At 39.5% G+C, this 16992-nt stretch overlaps 9 protein-coding genes across 9 annotated transcripts; 3 read left to right on the forward strand and 6 right to left on the reverse strand. All coding sequences in view use genetic code 12, as the record gives it.

The window, feature by feature from the left end:
- Positions 1–500: 500 nt before the first annotated feature.
- On the reverse strand, positions 501–1667 carry MSW1 (tryptophan--tRNA ligase; the record flags this gene model as incomplete). The annotated part of the gene is made up of 1 exon (XM_064918304.1): positions 501–1667. One exon carries the CDS (start codon positions 1665–1667, stop codon positions 501–503), a length of 1167 nt encoding a protein of 388 aa, XP_064775107.1.
- Positions 1668–2615: 948 nt separating this feature from the next.
- CKB2 (casein kinase 2 regulatory subunit) lies at positions 2616–3377 on the reverse strand (the record flags this gene model as incomplete). Its single annotated transcript, XM_064918305.1, has 1 exon — positions 2616–3377. The coding sequence occupies one exon, from the start codon at positions 3375–3377 to the stop codon at positions 2616–2618; it is 762 nt and encodes a 253-aa protein (XP_064775108.1).
- Positions 3378–4071: 694 nt separating this feature from the next.
- Positions 4072–7335, forward strand: RJT20DRAFT_127168 (uncharacterized protein). The gene has a single exon (XM_064916937.1). The coding sequence runs from the start codon at positions 4196–4198 to the stop codon at positions 7280–7282; it is 3087 nt and encodes a 1028-aa protein (XP_064775109.1). The 5' UTR covers positions 4072–4195; the 3' UTR covers positions 7283–7335.
- On the reverse strand, positions 7336–9186 carry RJT20DRAFT_127169 (oxidoreductase). Its single transcript, XM_064916938.1, has one exon. It carries the CDS (start codon positions 9069–9071, stop codon positions 7356–7358), a length of 1716 nt encoding a protein of 571 aa, XP_064775110.1. The 5' UTR covers positions 9072–9186; the 3' UTR covers positions 7336–7355.
- A 413-nt stretch (positions 9187–9599) lies between these two features.
- Positions 9600–11183, forward strand: RJT20DRAFT_36661 (iron-sulfur cluster assembly protein). The gene has a single exon (XM_064919857.1). It carries the CDS (start codon positions 9922–9924, stop codon positions 11077–11079), a length of 1158 nt encoding a protein of 385 aa, XP_064775111.1. The 5' UTR covers positions 9600–9921; the 3' UTR covers positions 11080–11183.
- A 104-nt stretch (positions 11184–11287) lies between these two features.
- PEP12 (SNAP receptor) lies at positions 11288–12127 on the reverse strand (the record flags this gene model as incomplete). The annotated part of the gene is made up of 1 exon (XM_064919169.1): positions 11288–12127. The coding sequence occupies one exon, from the start codon at positions 12125–12127 to the stop codon at positions 11288–11290; it is 840 nt and encodes a 279-aa protein (XP_064775112.1).
- Positions 12128–12890: 763 nt separating this feature from the next.
- On the reverse strand, positions 12891–14164 carry TRR1 (thioredoxin-disulfide reductase). The gene has a single exon (XM_064916939.1). The coding sequence runs from the start codon at positions 14077–14079 to the stop codon at positions 13003–13005; it is 1077 nt and encodes a 358-aa protein (XP_064775113.1). The 5' UTR covers positions 14080–14164; the 3' UTR covers positions 12891–13002.
- A 1236-nt stretch (positions 14165–15400) lies between these two features.
- On the reverse strand, positions 15401–15895 carry RJT20DRAFT_1623 (uncharacterized protein; the record flags this gene model as incomplete). Its single annotated transcript, XM_064919170.1, has 1 exon — positions 15401–15895. The coding sequence occupies one exon, from the start codon at positions 15893–15895 to the stop codon at positions 15401–15403; it is 495 nt and encodes a 164-aa protein (XP_064775114.1).
- A 175-nt stretch (positions 15896–16070) lies between these two features.
- Positions 16071–16989, forward strand: RJT20DRAFT_36698 (uncharacterized protein). The gene has a single exon (XM_064919860.1). The coding sequence runs from the start codon at positions 16245–16247 to the stop codon at positions 16959–16961; it is 717 nt and encodes a 238-aa protein (XP_064775115.1). The 5' UTR covers positions 16071–16244; the 3' UTR covers positions 16962–16989.
- The last annotated feature ends 3 nt before the right edge of the window (positions 16990–16992 follow it).

Raw genomic sequence — 16992 nt, forward strand, 5'->3', positions numbered from 1 at the left:
TTGGAGCACAATTTCAGGTCCTCGAAAGGTGGCATAATTCACAATTCGGTGTAATTATAGAACATGCATTTCTTGAAGCAAAGGTTCTGCGATCCAACAATGGAAGTTTCGATCCCTTTAATGCACTAACATAGAACTATCACAAAAACAACCGTTAATGAGATCTTCTATCCTATAGGGGTAAAAACTCCAATTTCATAGCGTAGTTGTGATCGACTCTCCAGTTTCGTACCTTCGAGGCTTCGAATCGGAGAAGATCGAGTGCATTCTCGTAATTGTAGCATTACGTGACGAATGGGTCCAGCACCCCAATTGGTATGGAATATGGTGGTTCTCTTTGATGCTTTGAACAAGTATATTATGTTACTACTATCTATAAGTCATTATCATTATGTACAAGAAAGAATTTTGAACTTCGAATAAAATCTCTATTCATAGTCTCTAAATCCATTATTAAACGGGTTATCTCATCCACGCTAGCATAAACATCCTATCATTCCTCAATCCATGCCGATCAATTTCCTGACCTCTGTAATATTAGCCAGTGCAATTTCTCTGGCTTTGTTTCCACCCTCCTTGCAAATCTGATCAAGATGTGACAAATCAGTTAATAAATGATTATACAACTCTCTTGAATCCTTGAACTCGTTCACTATGAGCTCTGTTACAAAGTCTTTGAATTGCTTGTGGTCTTTTACCCATTCCAAATCCTTTACTGTTTGCTCCACTGTAACCCCAGTTAAGCCAGAAATGACATTAATCAAGTTAGAAACCCCTGGTCTTTCTTCAGGGTCATAATAGATGCGTCCCTGAATCGAATCTGTTGTAGCCTTTCTGATCTTTTTTGCAATCACATCAGGTTCATCTGTCACGTAGACACACGAATTTTGATCGGGATCAGATTTCGACATTTTCTTTCCAGGGTTTCTCAAGGAGAGAATCTTCTTGGAAGGTGTCAACAACGTCTTTGGAATGGGAAAGAACTTAGTGTTGTAAGTGTGATTGAAAGTGTTGGCAATACCTCTCGTCAACTCCAAGTGCTGAGTCTGGTCATCTCCAACAGGAACATGAGTTGATCTATATATCAAAATATCAGCGGCTTGTAGAATAGGATAGCAAAGTAAACCAGCTTTGGTACTCTCCAATACCGAGTCTTCGTAAATCGAACTACTATCAGTTTGCTGTGCTTTCAGTTTCCATTGAGTCATACGGTTCAAACTACCCATACTTGTGATACAGGTCAAGTACCAGGATAATTCTGTATGCTCTGGAACTGCTGACTGGTGAAATACTATACACTTGTCAGGGTTTAAGCCACCTGCCAAAATACTAGCGATCGCTTCGTAACGGAATTGCTTCAATTTATGGGCTTCCTTTGGCAAAGTGATAGCGTGCAAATCTGCAATGCCAAAGATGAACTTGGAACCTTGAGACTCTGTTTCTGACAACTCTTTCCAGCCACGGATCGCTCCGAGATAGTTACCCAAGTGAATATTTCCTGTTGGCTGAATGAGTGAAAAGATAGTAGAATTTTCAGGAAAACTCTCGATCTTATCCAAGGTCTGAACTGTAGAGTTCACTGTAGTCAGGTAACTTTTCCTTACACCATGTATTATTACTCTGGTTTTGTAAGCACCACCTCTACGTATCACATTCAATGAACTCATTATTTCTGCCGTTACTTTCTTTCTACACTTCCTACAATACCAAGATACTCAAACACACCTAACAAGAACAGTTACCCTTAAAACAGTACAACAGTACAATTTTGCGTTCATTGAATAATTTGAGAACGGAATTTTTCAGCCGATTTTTTGATGTCACTTGTGGTGTGAGAAGAGAAGTTGATAGTGAGAAGAGAGATAAAGTAGTGGTTGGGTGGGTAATAATGAAAAAAGAGGAATAGAATGGATATTTGGTTATTGTCTGAGTTAATTAGATAATCCGAGATAAGAGTAATTATTTTAAAAATTAGTAGTTTCTTTACTACTACTAGTGTAGTACAGTGGTTCATTTTTTTTAGTTTAAATTGCAGCCCGAATTGGATCATACTATACTAATCACAAGTAATAATTGAAACCTACGAAATGTTATTCTCAATAATGATTTGCTTGAAAGGTTTGAGCGTTATTGGGGGTTATTCGGTGTTATGTTATGAATAAATTTCTGCTGCTAGCTTCAATAATAAAAAACAAAAAAACAATGTACTTGGTCCTGTTCTGTTCTTAAATATTCTATACATATATTTATATATATAAGAATATGTTTAGTGCGAGTGAGAATCCCAGCGGCTCCAAAAGTATTTCCCGAAATCTGCTCTACGATTGAAATACAATATATCTGAAACTTCTATTAACAAACATCTAGTATACACATATGACCAAATAGAGTAATTGTACAAGAAAACGGAAGAAATAAAGTCATGAACAGGTGGTGCTGGAACTTTTGTAAGTTGTTTGATGTTGGATGCATGGAGCCATCACAGCAGCCAACGGAATGAGTAGAGCAGTTCCGTATTTTAGGATCTGAATATGACACAACTGTCCTTAGCAAGAACGTAATCAAATTATTATATCAGATTATATTGGTGCTCGTACTATGCCATTAAATTATTATCACAACTGAGATTGCACATCTTGCTCTTGAGTCAGCTGTTCTTCCGGCGCCTCCATTATGAAACCTCCAACAACGTTACTAATTTGTACTCCGTTTTTTGTTAATCTCTTCTCTAACTTGATCCTCTGCAATTCTCTCCACCGATTAAGCTTAGAGTATTCATGCAATTTGAATCCAAACACTTTGGGCACATATGTCTCTTTGGAATGAATAGGGATGACTTGTGGGAAGTTCTGAAAGAACATTGCTGGGAATGATGTTCCAAAGTATGCACCATCGATGACGGAGTGCCTTCCCGATTTTGGATTAAAGAAATCCTCACATTTGGCACAATACAATTTTACACTATTCAACCGAGGTTGATCGTTTAACCCAATAGGCAACAATGGATGCAACTGGCAGTGCACTCTTGGACAGTATCCAAAGTCTCCGTTTCTGTACTTTTCGAACATCTTGTTCAATCCTCTGGAAGTCAAGATGTATCTGGCGTGAATGAGCCCGTACAAAATACGGGCGTTATGTTCTAAGGCATCTCTGTGTTCTTCAGGCTGCAGCTCGATGTCTACAAGATCGGTTATTATATCAATAAGGGTAGGCAATTTGCTGACTTCCTGGTTCAATCCCGTGAGATTGAAACGGTCTCTGATGTACTCATCGTCGATATCACAGAAGTATTCGTTACCTTTAATGCCTAGAAACAAGTCGATCCAGTACTCCGTAAAGTCGGATGACGAATCCGTTACGTATTCTTCGTTAGCCATGATATATATGCTTTCTGTAGATGTAGATATATGTGAATTGTTGGTTAGAAGCGGGGTTGTTTGACGATCTCCACTTTCTTGTGTTCTGTAACGCTTTGTGTGGTGTCAGCTAATTACTGGTTTCACAACTGTGCTATTTGGGCTAATATCACCGGATCTCGATGATTTGCGTCTTGAATATCGCTCTATTGGAATCCGCTGCTGTTTAGACACTAGCCGAATACGCTAATTCCCTATTTTCGTGTGTTTAAACTTTCCCACCAGTTTCGCTGTGTGACTCTTCCAGCGCTCCACCGTGAAAACCACTAATTCCAAGCCTTTTACGGTACAGATGTCTCCTTCTATAGGCCAATGCTTTCCACTAATCACGGTCGTTTTTTGTCGCAAAAAACGGCTGTATCGTTTTGAACCACTGATATATCCAGATTAATTCTTCGAGATTCTTGCTATGATCGAATCTACCTCCTTTTTCTCTCTGTTCACAAAACAATCACCTCAACATCTACCATTATCTAACACTGTTGTGTTGAGATGAACGTTTTTTTCTCCTTCCTGAGACCGTTCACTGTGCCGGACAGATTGCCATTCGCGAACATGCGGTGTCTGCAGGAGTGGACTTCGTCTAACAAAATGCTTACAGCGGCTAGTGTTGCCTAGGATAGTGGAATATCTCAGTTGGAGTTTATGGATCAACAGTGGATGTTTTGCATGGATTGCCAGACGAAATCCGGTAAAAATTGGTGATTAACTTGTACCAGTGGTAGTAAACATTGTGCCTAGTTTTGAGCCTGAAAAGAGATCGAGAAATCCTGGTTCGAATGAGGTACTTTCGCTATCCCTCGGTGCTTCATGGCGGTGAGATCCACTCTCTCGACATCAGCTCCAACAACACCAGGGTATTGACGTCGGGAGCAGATAAAAAAGTGTGCCTATGGCTGTTGGAAGACTTCACCAATTTGGCCAATCTCGAAACACCCGACAAAACCGCCGTTTCTTCTCGGAATGGCTCATCTACAGATCATCAACCGCAATCTACAAAGGAACAAAAGAAGACTTCAGATATAAAACCTCTAATGTCCATTGATTGCCATGATTCCTTAACAAATATTGTAAAATGGTCCCCCCAAAGTTCTAATCAATTCATATCTGTCGACGTTCTGGGTAAACTATACTTGCATTCCGTGGAAGAAGACTCCTCGTCTCATTCTCATTCACATAAATTGGTATATCCATTTGGAAAGGTTGATCCAACACCCATTATAGATTTGACATGGTCCAACGATGGACGGCTCGTGGCGTGGAGTACAAATGATGGAAAGGTCAATGTTTTGGATATTTTGCGAAACACTTTTCAAGAATTGACAACTTTGACCCATTTGGACAAACTCACCGTACAAAGAAGCGTTGCTTTCGATCCAACAAATAACTATTTGATAACATTAGGTGACGATACCTTAGTGTACTTGTACCAATATCATTATGAGGCTACTACCAATAACTATCAATTCCGTTTGATCAACAAGATATCTCGATTGATCAGTAAGAACCCTATCAATGTCAACTATAAGAGGATATCATGGTCTCCAGAAGGAGAATTGTTATCTGTGCCTACCGCAAGCAAAAATCTGACTTCTGTTATCTCATTGATATCTAGATCCAAGAACTGGCAGAATAGAATAAGTTTAGTGGGTCATGGCTTAGCATGTGAAGTGGTACGCTTCAACCCAAAATTCTTGCGAGAATCAGATACCGACAATAACATTTACAACGTTATAGCAACTGGAGGATCTGATAGAACACTTGCAGTATGGAATACTTCAAAAGACACCCCAATTTTGATTTTGCAGGAGATTGTAAATAAGCCAATTCTTGATATTGTATGGGACAAAACAGGAAAAACTCTACTTGTTGCTTCTCAAGACGGTTACTTAAGCATACTCTCAGTGGATGAAAATGAACTAGGATACGACATTACAGATGAAATGCTTCAAGAAGTAAAGAAGTTCGAGGGTGATTATGTCAAACCAATCAATTACAAATATGAACTGGATCAGCCAACTACCAGGCGTTCAAGCAACATACAAATTGAACTATTGGATCAAAAAGATGCCAAAAGTACTACAGATAATACTGATGAGATAATAAAAGCAGAGGGTCCTACGGAATTGGAAGATAAAGACATCAAGGAGGTAACGGACAATCTATCACCAAATGGTACAGCTGATGAGAAGAAGGGTCCCATAGAACCAGAGGTGATTTCTCCACCCAATATGAAAGAGCCTGAAGTTGCTTCGTCTGACTTGCTTCATTCAGCAATGAACAATCGACAAGCCAAGTCGAATGCAGCAAGTTCTCTAACAGGCCCTAGCACAACAATAGGTAAGACAACCACAAAAAAGACCGCAATCCTCACTTCAACAACTGCGGCAGCCACACTCAGCGCAGACAAACAAACAGTAACGACAAAAAATGGGAAAAGAAGGATACAGCCAATGCTCATATCAAATAATGGCACTTCAGGTCCCACTACAGGACCGTCCGTCACAAGCGATTCCGGATCCTTAGGCGTAGGTGCAGCCGTTTCTGGATCCTCCAAATCAATCATGGACTTTGAAAAGCCTTCGTATTCAGTTTCTGAAGATTTCTACAAACAGAATAAGAGAATAAAAAGTCAGGATGAAGCTGGGCCAGTTAATAAGAAATTGAAGCGTGAACTCGAACCCGTCAAGTTCATCGGTTCCGTCATTGTGAATCCGAATACGACTTTTTCAAGGGTTAGACTTGCTGTACCCAAAGTGAGGTTGAACTTTCAACTCACAAGCAAGTCTGATGGAGACGTATTTGTTCTCGACGTAAAAAATGGAACAGGTAATGAGACTAAACCATCTCGTATCACATATTTCAAGAAGGAGAAGCAAATTTGGTGTGATTTCATCCCACGCTATATACAGCTCGCATCTGAAGGATCTAACTTTTGGGCCTTGTCTACTTCAGATGGACAAATACTTTCATATTCGCATACCTCTGGTAAAAGACTCTTGCCACCGATTGTATTGGGGTCATCAGTATCGTTTTTAGAGAGTCATGGGAAATACCTAATGGCCGTAACTTCCTTAGGAGAAATGTTCGTATGGGACTTAGAGAAGAAAAAAGTGGAATTGACCACCCTATTATCACCATTATTGGAGTTAAATAATAAGTACCAAGAGGACGGTCTCTCCAAATCTGACAATGTTACATTATGTGCCGTAACTTCTACAGGAATTCCTTTGGTCACGTTAAGTAACGGTTCTGGATATCTTTACAACAAAGATTTGGGAATTTGGCAAACCATTACGGAATCGTGGTGGTCATTTGGCTCGCATTATTGGGAAAGTAATGAAGAGAACGGTGGAAAACCACAAACCTCAAACTTTTTCAACGAGGAGGCTTCTATTGTTGAATACTTGGAACATAAAACCAATGAGGAAATTATCAGAAAAACGAGAACAGGAAGAGGAAAATATTTCAACAAAATCTCTAAAAATATGGTTATGAAGGAAGGTTTTGAAAATTTGGAGAATACCATTTCAATCAGTCACTTGGAAAACAGAATTCTCTGCTGCGAACTACTAGGCGAATCGAAGGATTTCCGTCGCTTCTTTTTAACATACGTACAGAGAATTTGTGAACTTGGATTTAAGGCAAAGTTATTTGAAGTATGCGATGAATTACTTGGACCCAGTGAAGAGGATGAAGGAGATGACGAGGTCAGAAGAGCTTCTGAATGGAAAGCTAAGGTATGTGGTATTGATAAACATGAACTCTTGAAGGAAGTAGTAATGGTGTGTGCCAAACATAGAGACGCCCAGCGTATCTTAATACATTTTGGCAAGAAGATTGGTGTTGTTGATGAAGGCGCATGATGACACTTTAAAAAAGTATTTTATGATAAATTAAACATATTTACATGTATTATTAATATATATTTACAGATATCTATAGTTTGTAAACGTTGCTGCTGTCCCAATTTTTGTCACCTAATAGACCACCTACAGGGCCCTGTGCATTGTTGTTTAAGTCCTTGGCACCAGCGACATAGGTTATATACCCTTCAGGACCACATACCAAGGAAACACTGGCTGGTCTCTTCGGTAAATGGCTCGTGGCCAATGCTTGTTGAATTGCGCTTCCATATCTTGGAACTCTTTCTTCAGAATCTCCTTCAGCTTCGGCAGAGCTTGACTTAGAAGCTGGTGTACTGTCGTTACCTTTCAAAATTTCCATCCTCAACTTCAAAGCATCTTCAGGTGACATCTTCGATTCTTTCTCTTCCAATCTAAGTGGACTCAAGTAAGCAGAAGGTTCAGGTTTGATAATGTCCTTCTTTGATAAAATAGACTTCTTATCAGAGTCGTAGTGGTAGTGCATTTTTATTCTGTCCAACTTCTCCAAGAAGAATAGAAGTCTTTCAAAAGGTTGAATTTCACCCGGTTTCTGGGCGGAGTAATGAATATCCACAAACCCTCTATATGGATTACGAGAAAGCAAAACTTGTAAAATTGGAGCAATTCCAGTACCAGCAGCAAAGAAGTTTAAGTTATCAAACGGAGGTAAACCATTTATCTTCAAGGTCTTCTCAAGAAGATGTTCCGGTTCAATCTTGGAAGGAATATCACGCATTATTGGTCTTTGGTGGAATTGCTTGAGAGGGTGGTACGGAAATTTATATTCGATATTAGGACCTCTCAATTCGATCTCATCGCCTATCGCCTTATTGGTTACATATCTCGAAACTTCTCCGTCATTGTACTTTTTGATATACAAACACATCACCCCCTGTTTGTCATAGTCTTCGGCGTCATTATTGATTACCTTCAACAATGGCTTTCGCTCCCCGGATCTGGTATATTCCGATTTCAAGAAATACAAAGGTAAGGGTGTATAGGCCCTTACAACCATGATTTCCGGTTGTTTTATATCTACAGACCAAATTCTATCACCATTCCAAATCGATTTCAGTTCATAGTTGAGGTTATAACTGTATTGCCAACGGGTGTATTTCGGAGCGATTTCAATCAAGTAGTGATCATCATCTATTTCTTCCTTGTGCGTTACTATGAATTTATGGAATTCCAGCGGATCCAAGAGTTCTTTGCTGTCTGCACCTGTTTCAGGTTGGTAAACCCAGACTTTGACGGTATAAGCACCCCATGCCACAGCTATAGCAGTCAAGATCTTCGGTACGTATCTTGACCAACGGGTTACTGTCTTGGGTTTCTGTATTTTAGTGAATTCGTCCTCATTGGGTAATCCAGGATACTCAAAGCTTACTCTTTCATGCTTTAATTTGGGAATATATGGTTTATTGTCCTTTTTTATGAGCTGGTCCAAGCCTGTTGCTTGAGGATCTATTGGCGCCGGTGCCGACGATGACGACTTTGCATTGAATTTGTATTGGTCAACATCGCTAGAATTCAGATCTGCTGTTAAATCAGTACTTTTATTTGTCTCTTCGTTAGGACTGTTGGGATTATTTTGGCTTTTTTGGCCCTTTTGGTCTATACCTTTTCCATTTTCACTGTTATTATCAGGACTTTCATTTGAGCCACCCTTTTTACCTGAATTGTAACGCTGGAAACGCAAAATTGCACCAGCAGTTCGCGAGCATCGAGTTCCATGAGAAGCAACTCCTAACTGCCTCAAAGAAAGCATTTTGTCTATTATTACAGGCCCTAACTACAATCTTCAACCATACATTGAAATGGGTCTTACTTGACGATGCTGCTAATTTTCAGTCCTGTGTAGTACACAAGGAAGATATAAATGTCAAAATGTCAAATGTCAAATGTCTACAACGCCATGTCGTATAAATTGAAGGACACTATAATGAGACATCTGTATGATGTGACAAATTTAGGGAGGAAACAGTAGTCCCAGTCTTTCACTATTATTCATGATCTTCTTAACTTTAAAAGGAATAGAATGGGTTATCACATGTTGTCTCCGGTCCATTCTTTTATTTTCACTAATTTCACTAATTTTGACCTATTTTTCACTCCCCTATTACATTCCATTCCATCCATATAATGTCTCATATATTCTGTCACTGATTCTCTCTCACAAAATATCTCCCTTCAAAATGTCTCCCAGTATATATATATATCATATATTATACGTCATATAAATTACATATACAGTGGTTCCCATTTTAATTCAAACTTACAGCTCGAAATTAGTTCATACTAATCACAATATTTAATTTCAAAACCACAACATGTTTTTCTCAATACTAATTTGCTTGAAGGGTTGTGTGAACTTTATTGGGGTTTAATATTAATCAATACTTGCTCCTAGTAGGAAGAATTAATACTACTGTATATACACTACATACATATTCACCATCCTCCAATGTCGCGTTCTTCATATAGTTAGTAAGCCTTCCTTAATCTGTCAAAGCCCATAGTAATGGAAGAAGATCAGATCAGTAGACAGAGAACTGTTCATATTGGGTCTTCAGTTGAGTTGCTAGCTATAAAATTCTATAAGCAGAGAACACATCGGAATGGTCCAACTAATCAAGTCCATTAAAGCTCACTCGGATAAGGCATGGAGCGTTTCTGCTCATAAGACGCTTCCTCTCTTAGCAACTGCGTCCACTGATAAAACATCTAAGATCTATAAGCTCTCGGCTCTTCAGAACTTCCCCCAAGTTTCCGAGCTTGAAGACACACACAAACGGTCTATTCGCTCTGTGGCTTTTAAACCTCCTTTACCGGGAGCAGAACTGAACTTCTTGGATCTCCCAGCATTGGCTGCCGGTTCCTTTGACTCTACCATCTCGGTCTGGGGCATAGATGAACCAGAAACCGAGATCGACGACGAAGAAGTATTGGCTAATGCCACCGAGATTTTATCGAGCCCTAACAACGAATGGAATCTAATGGCCATAATTGAGGGCCACGAAAACGAAATTAAAGCTGTCGACTGGAACCACACCGGAAGCTTATTGGCATCTTGTTCAAGAGATAAAACAGTCTGGATCTGGGAGACTGATCCAGAAACCTTGGAGGAGTTTGAGTGTATTAGTGTGTTGAATGATCACCAACACGATATCAAGCATGTGACATGGCACCCACACCAGAATTTGTTAGCCAGTTCTTCATATGATGACACTATTAGATTATACAAGCAAGACATAGATGATGACGATTGGTCTTGTGTAGGTGTACTCAATGGGCATGAAGGAACGGTATGGTGTTCCCAGTTTGAAGATAACAAAAGTGTACATGCTGCCAGCTCTAATAAGATACGATTGGTCTCTGCCAGTGATGATTTAACTGTCAGAATCTGGTCTAGTGTTAGCGACGAAGTGGAAAGAGACTCTAATGCAGAATATATTCCTAGCTCCATTAAGCATACTTCAGAGATGGTTTGGGAACAAGAGTCTGTTCTTCCAGCTGCTCATAAGTATCCAGTATACTCCGTTTCCTGGTCTAGTAAAACAGGAAAGATAGCGTCCGTAGGCTCGGATGGTAAGATTGTGATTTACAAAGAAATCAAAGGTGACAACGATGAAAGGAAATGGGTAATCGATTCACAGAAAGAATCTGCACATGGAGTTCATGAAATAAACAGTGTAATATGGGCCCTGTTAGACGATGATCTGGAAGTACTTATCACAGCAGGAGACGATGGACATGTTAACATATGGAAGGAGTAATTAATAAAAGAATAGATATTTACAGCATAATTAATAGATGTATATAGAATACAATCGCATACTAGATAGGAACTTGTAAATGCTTCAAAGCGTTCCAACGATAAGAACTACTATCTACAGCTGACATGTTACAGCATCATTATTTGTATTCAAGAAATTAGCAGGCTGTTTTCACATACATTTCCATGAACTCATCAAACTCGCAATATTAAAATATCACTCCGACCAATATTATAAAAGCAACGACACCCAACAATATAATCAAACAGCAGAACATGCGTCCTCCTGAACGTTTTTGATATCTTTCTGCTGTACGGAGTTCGTTGGAGGCCATTCGGACGTCGCTGCTGTAATTGAATAAATTATTCTCTATATTATCAATCAGGAACTGCTGTTCTGAAACAATAGATGATAAATTCTCGAATATTTCATTAATTTCAAGTGTATCTTGTTGAATGCGGTGAATTTCACGTTCTCTTTCCTCTATGAGAAGGGTCTGTTGCTCCAACTCCTCTGCATTTATAGGTTCATATGTGATTTGAATTTGATCTTGTTGTTGTAGTTGCTGCTGCTCTCCGCCAGATGTGTCTTGTGATGGTGATACGTTCATTCCTTCAGGTAAATGCTTAATTTGGGCCGCTTCAAACCTTTTCTGATAGTTTTTGAATGTATTCAAGCTATCTCTTATTAGCTTGATGAGAATGCTTTCTTTCTGTTTTAAGTAATTTAACACTTCTATATCCTCATGCCCTGATTCAATCAGTTGTATTATTGAATTAAGTTTCTTTACAGATTCATTCAATTTCTTGAAATTTTCCTTGATTTTAGCAAATTCTGCTGAAAGACTTTCTCCCAGTTTATCTGCTGGAAGCGCTTCATATTCGCTTACCAATGCTTTCACAGAAGGCAATTGTGTGGCATTGATGTAACGGAGTTGGTTGTCAATAGCTGTAGAGATAGCCTCAAACTCTGGATGATCCTTATATTGGTGCGATCTATTGGTGGCGATTCTTTCTAGATCCGCGCCGAATGTGTTATTGAACGACATATTATTTTGTTCTCTAATGTTGTATCTATAATCTCTGATAAAGAACACATCCATTAGATAGTATCATCATGACTCGTAGAGTTAACAATTCTCATACTGAAGCCTTAAGATAGAGAGGGGCACTTGTGCAGGTACCTTCCTAATCATCTTTTTTTTGCCGGTTCGTGGCGCGGTCATTGAGGCACGTGAATATCGTGAAAGATATACAGGAAAGAGACTAGAGATTTGAGACACATGAGACATGAGACATGAGTTATAGTTGATGAGGTAAAGTACTGTATAACATAATTGATGTAGTAATGTACTGTATAATTTGGGCTGATGTGAGGTGAAAAAAGAGAAGTTGGAACAAACACAAACTCACTTATTAAGAAGAGGTTGGATTAGGATTTACCTAATTGATGGAAAAATATATCTTATGAAAATTATATGTTTTATTTATTTATGATCTTTGATTTTTATACTCAAGTTGTAGTATACGTTTACTCTAGTCTATTCAATCAAAAAAAAAAAGAAGTCTAACTTTATATCATATTTATTATATTGCTGCTAAAACTTTCCATTTATCATCAATACTCATCAATCCTATAAATATAGCGAACTCGCTTATAAGGAACCACTAACCTGCATGCAATTGACCCATTCGGCTCAAAATGATTAGAATTATACGGTTAAAGTTATAACCACTATAAACGGACCATAGTAGTTCGAAAATACGGTGATCTCCTACAATATGATGATCCTCTTGTTCTACAGTTACATTCTTCAGTTTCTCGTATTAAGTTATCGTAATTTAAGCTTACATGCTTTAAATAATCTATAAATATATGTGTCTAAAATATATGGTGGGAATTAAAACGGACGAATGAATGGATCTACTCTTGCTCGCTCAAGAACTTCTCACAGTCCAAGGCAGCCATACAACCGGTACCGGCAGAGGTGATAGCCTGTCTGTATCTCTTGTCTTGGACATCACCAGCGGCGTAAACACCTGGAATGGAAGTCTCAGCGGTACCTGGGGTAGTAAGAATGTAACCAGACTCGTCAGTCTTTAATTGATCAACGAAGATCTTGGTGGCTGGGGTGTGACCAATGGCGTAGAATAAACCATTGACTTGCAATTCAGACAGGGTCTTGGTCTTGTTGTTGAAGATGTTTAAAGATTGCAATAATTTACCATCACCCTTAGCCTCAGTGGCTTCAGTGTTCCACAAAATCTCTAATTTGTCGTTGTTTTGTGCTCTTCTTTGCATAATAGTAGAAGCTCTCAAGACATCTCTTCTGACCAAAAGGTAGACCTTAGAAGCGTACTTGGTCAAGAACAAGGCTTCTTCACAGGCAGAGTCACCTCCACCAATGACAGCCAATGGCTTGTTTCTGAAAATTGGAACAGCACCGTCACAAACGGCACATGCAGAAATACCTTGTTGCCAGTAGGTTTCCTCGCCAGGAAGGTGCATTCTCTTGGCAGAGGCACCAGTAGCAATGATGACGGCGTCAGTGGTAATTGGTTCAGAGTCCTCGTTCCACTCGGTCCATAACTTGAATGGTCTAGAGGAGAAGTCGACCTTGGAGATGGTCTCGGTAATGATTTCGGTTCCGAATCTCTCGGATTGTTCCTTCATTTGCTCCATAAGAGTAGTACCGTTGATACCTTGAGGGAATCCGGGGAAGTTTTCAATATCAGTAGTTGTGGTTAATTGACCACCGGCGGCGACACCGTTGGCTAACATACCCTCGTACATAGTAGGCTTGATTTCGGCTCTGGCCAAGTAGATGGCGGCGGTGTGGGCAGCAGGGCCGGAACCGATGATTGTGACTTTGTGGTGGACCATTTTATTGGGATTTTTCGAGTTGAAAGCGTTCAAGTGAAGAAATGCAGAAGCGACGATGCGAGGTCTAAATGCTAATTTATAGTTGTGTAAAGGCAATGACAACCGTTTGCTATACATAAAGCGAATTACAATCCTATCAACTAAATGCGCGAGCAAGGCTGTTTATATACTCGGAGAAATCTGATTTCTTTTGATATTGCAAACCCCATTGGTAAGACGGGTTTCTTTTTTTCGAGGTCGGACGCAAAGGTCGTGCAGTGATGTCACTTATTAATGTGTTTGATCTAGACTATGCGAGGATGTTTCGAATGTTCGATTTTTTCCACAGTTTTTGTCAGAATGTGAGAAAAGCTGATACAGACAGAGTTATCCGAGGCAAAGAAAGAGATAGGAGTTAGAGTGTGAGTGAGGGTGTCACGTGGAGGGAATTCTTAGGCTTAGTTAGATTATTTGAGTTCTGGAAGACTGACTAGATTAGTGTGTATTGTACTGTCTAATATTAGTGTGTATTGTACTGTATTATGTATTGTGTATTGTGTATATTGTGCTTGTACTTGTACTTGTACTGTGTTAGTAAGAGTGCGACGGTGGAATGAATTAGTGAGAACTGGCTCGGGTTCTCGCTCTTCTCGCTCTTCTCGGTCTTCTCTCACTCTTTGCTCGCTCTCTACACTTCTACGCTGGGCCCAGATGTCGTGAATATTAATAATGGGGACGTTGGACCGATCCGGGGAAGTGGCGGAGACAAATAGTTAATGTAACTATTAACTATTTTCAATGAAGGTCATGTGACGTAGATTCTTAGTTGTTGCTGTTGCTGACTGATTTGACTGATTTGTCACTGCATTGTTTCTTCTAGATTGCTATGGTAAGCGTAGGTCACAAAACGCATTGCATTTCAAATGATGCAAAATGGATCATCCTTACGAGGGTTCCAGAAAGCTACTTGAATCTTACAAATTTGCGGCATATTTGCAACTGGATATACGGAATGTGGCATGGGAATTGAGTGTTGAATGTAGCTGTTTTAACTTATATGTGAAGATCATGCTGTTTTAATTGGTAAATCAAGTTTTTGACGCCTTGTTGCCAATTTTCGAAAAATACATGACAAAATATTTCATACATCAAAAAACCGTTATGAGACCAGATAGCTGCATTGAATGGTTCCTTACTTTTCCTTGCAGATCTTCATTTGGCTGGCCCATATTCTGTGCATTATCTTTGCATTTTCTAATCTTGACACAATCTACAATACCTCCTCTGTACTAAATTAATTATTAATGTATTGTTACAACATATGCTAAATACGAAAAGAATAACCAAATCTCGAAGTTCTCAGATATGCTAGTTTCTTCGGAGATGAGCAGTTGTTGAATCATTGTGTATCTTTCGCTGGGAGAATATCCCCTTTCATGTTATTCGTATATATGCTTCCTCAGCTCAATATGAACTGCTTGACAACATCGCTATCTTGAAGCTTAGGATTTAATAAGACATTGCTCATGAACCATTGCAAACCTTTCCTGCGCTCCTCCAACCAGTTAGTGGACATGAATAACCGGTCTATGCTGAAATTATCCTTCGGAGGAAGGGCTGGGATTATCGTACTACTACTGTTTTTGTAGTACGCCACCAAATCTTGATAAAACTTCAAAATCTCATTGTACCTTTTATATATTACGATTGACGAATACTCCGAGTCGTCTAAGATGATCTTGATGGACCACACGATATAAGACTTCCCCAGTTCTCCCTCTACCAAATGATGCTCACCCACTAGCACATTCGTTATGTGCGACAATTTATTGGCCTTTCGCGCCTCGGCATTATTGGTGGATTGTTCTATGTCCTGGTCACCGTCATGGAGCTCTATTGGAACTGGTAATATCTTATTTAGCTGTGATACCGAATTCGAATGGGCTCGACTCATAGGTTGTAAACTAGTATAAATTTCTCTAATAACTATCACAAAATGCTGAACTCAATCCTAACAATTCAATTTCTATGATGAACTCTACAATGGCAACAGAAGATCCTCGTGGAGTCTATCTTCTATCTTATCCATGACGGTAAAGCTTGGTTCTTCTTAACATTTGACTCCTGACTCTTTTAAAGATGTGACACATGGTTACCTGCAGGTCCGACTAAACGAGTGGTTACGTAAGGAATTCTTTTTCACAGCTAAGATGATTAGGTATGACAGAGCTATAGAAAAGGGTTGGTGTAGTTGTTTGGCAAAGGTATCTAGAGGAAAACTGAAGATTATACTATAGAGAAGGATGTCAGACCCACTTGCTCACAAATATTCCCATTGGAAACGACTCATCCACAAGTTCCAAGCCCGCAGAGATATCCCTTTCAGAAGGCGATTCTTCATAGGCTATGATCTCCATGGCAATACATACTGGGAGTTCACCATCGATGGCAACATGCACCGCTTGAGAAGGAAAATGGAGCCATACCAACAGCAGTTATTCAAAGCAGACTATTTCACAACTGTACCCCCACAATGGTTGCAATGGCTCAGACGTACGAGAAACGTACCTCCAACGCTCCAAGAGTTGATCAGTGATCAAGTCAGACAACTGAACATGAAAATATTGGCTCAGCAGGCCGACGCTAAGTGGTATAATGAAAAATTGCGGTTAGAGCAAGAACAGCAACTCAAGTTGAATACGGAATTGGACAGAGCACAGAGAGAAGCAGAAGAATTCAAAAAGGCACATCAACCAAAGGACGAACCAGAATCTACTGCCGAGAATAACGAAGTCGATCCATGGAAGCAAGCAGATGAGACTAGTGGCCAGGAAGCGTTTGAGGGGGCTGTTATCAAACCACGGGAAGGCTCTTCATTCGCAGAACATGCTGTAAGGAACTCAAGAGTTTCTCCAGAAGAGAATGAGACAGTACAAGAGAAGGCCAATCCATGGGAGCAAGCAGATTCATCGAAAGATTCTAATCCTATCAATTCCGCATCAATTAAACCAAGAAAGTAAATGTAATGACCTATGTACATAAATAAATAAT

This window comes from Scheffersomyces xylosifermentans (assembly GCF_036884685.1).
Source record: "Scheffersomyces xylosifermentans strain CBS 12540 chromosome Unknown RJT20scaffold_3, whole genome shotgun sequence".
Taxonomy (NCBI): domain Eukaryota; kingdom Fungi; phylum Ascomycota; class Pichiomycetes; order Serinales; family Debaryomycetaceae; genus Scheffersomyces; species Scheffersomyces xylosifermentans.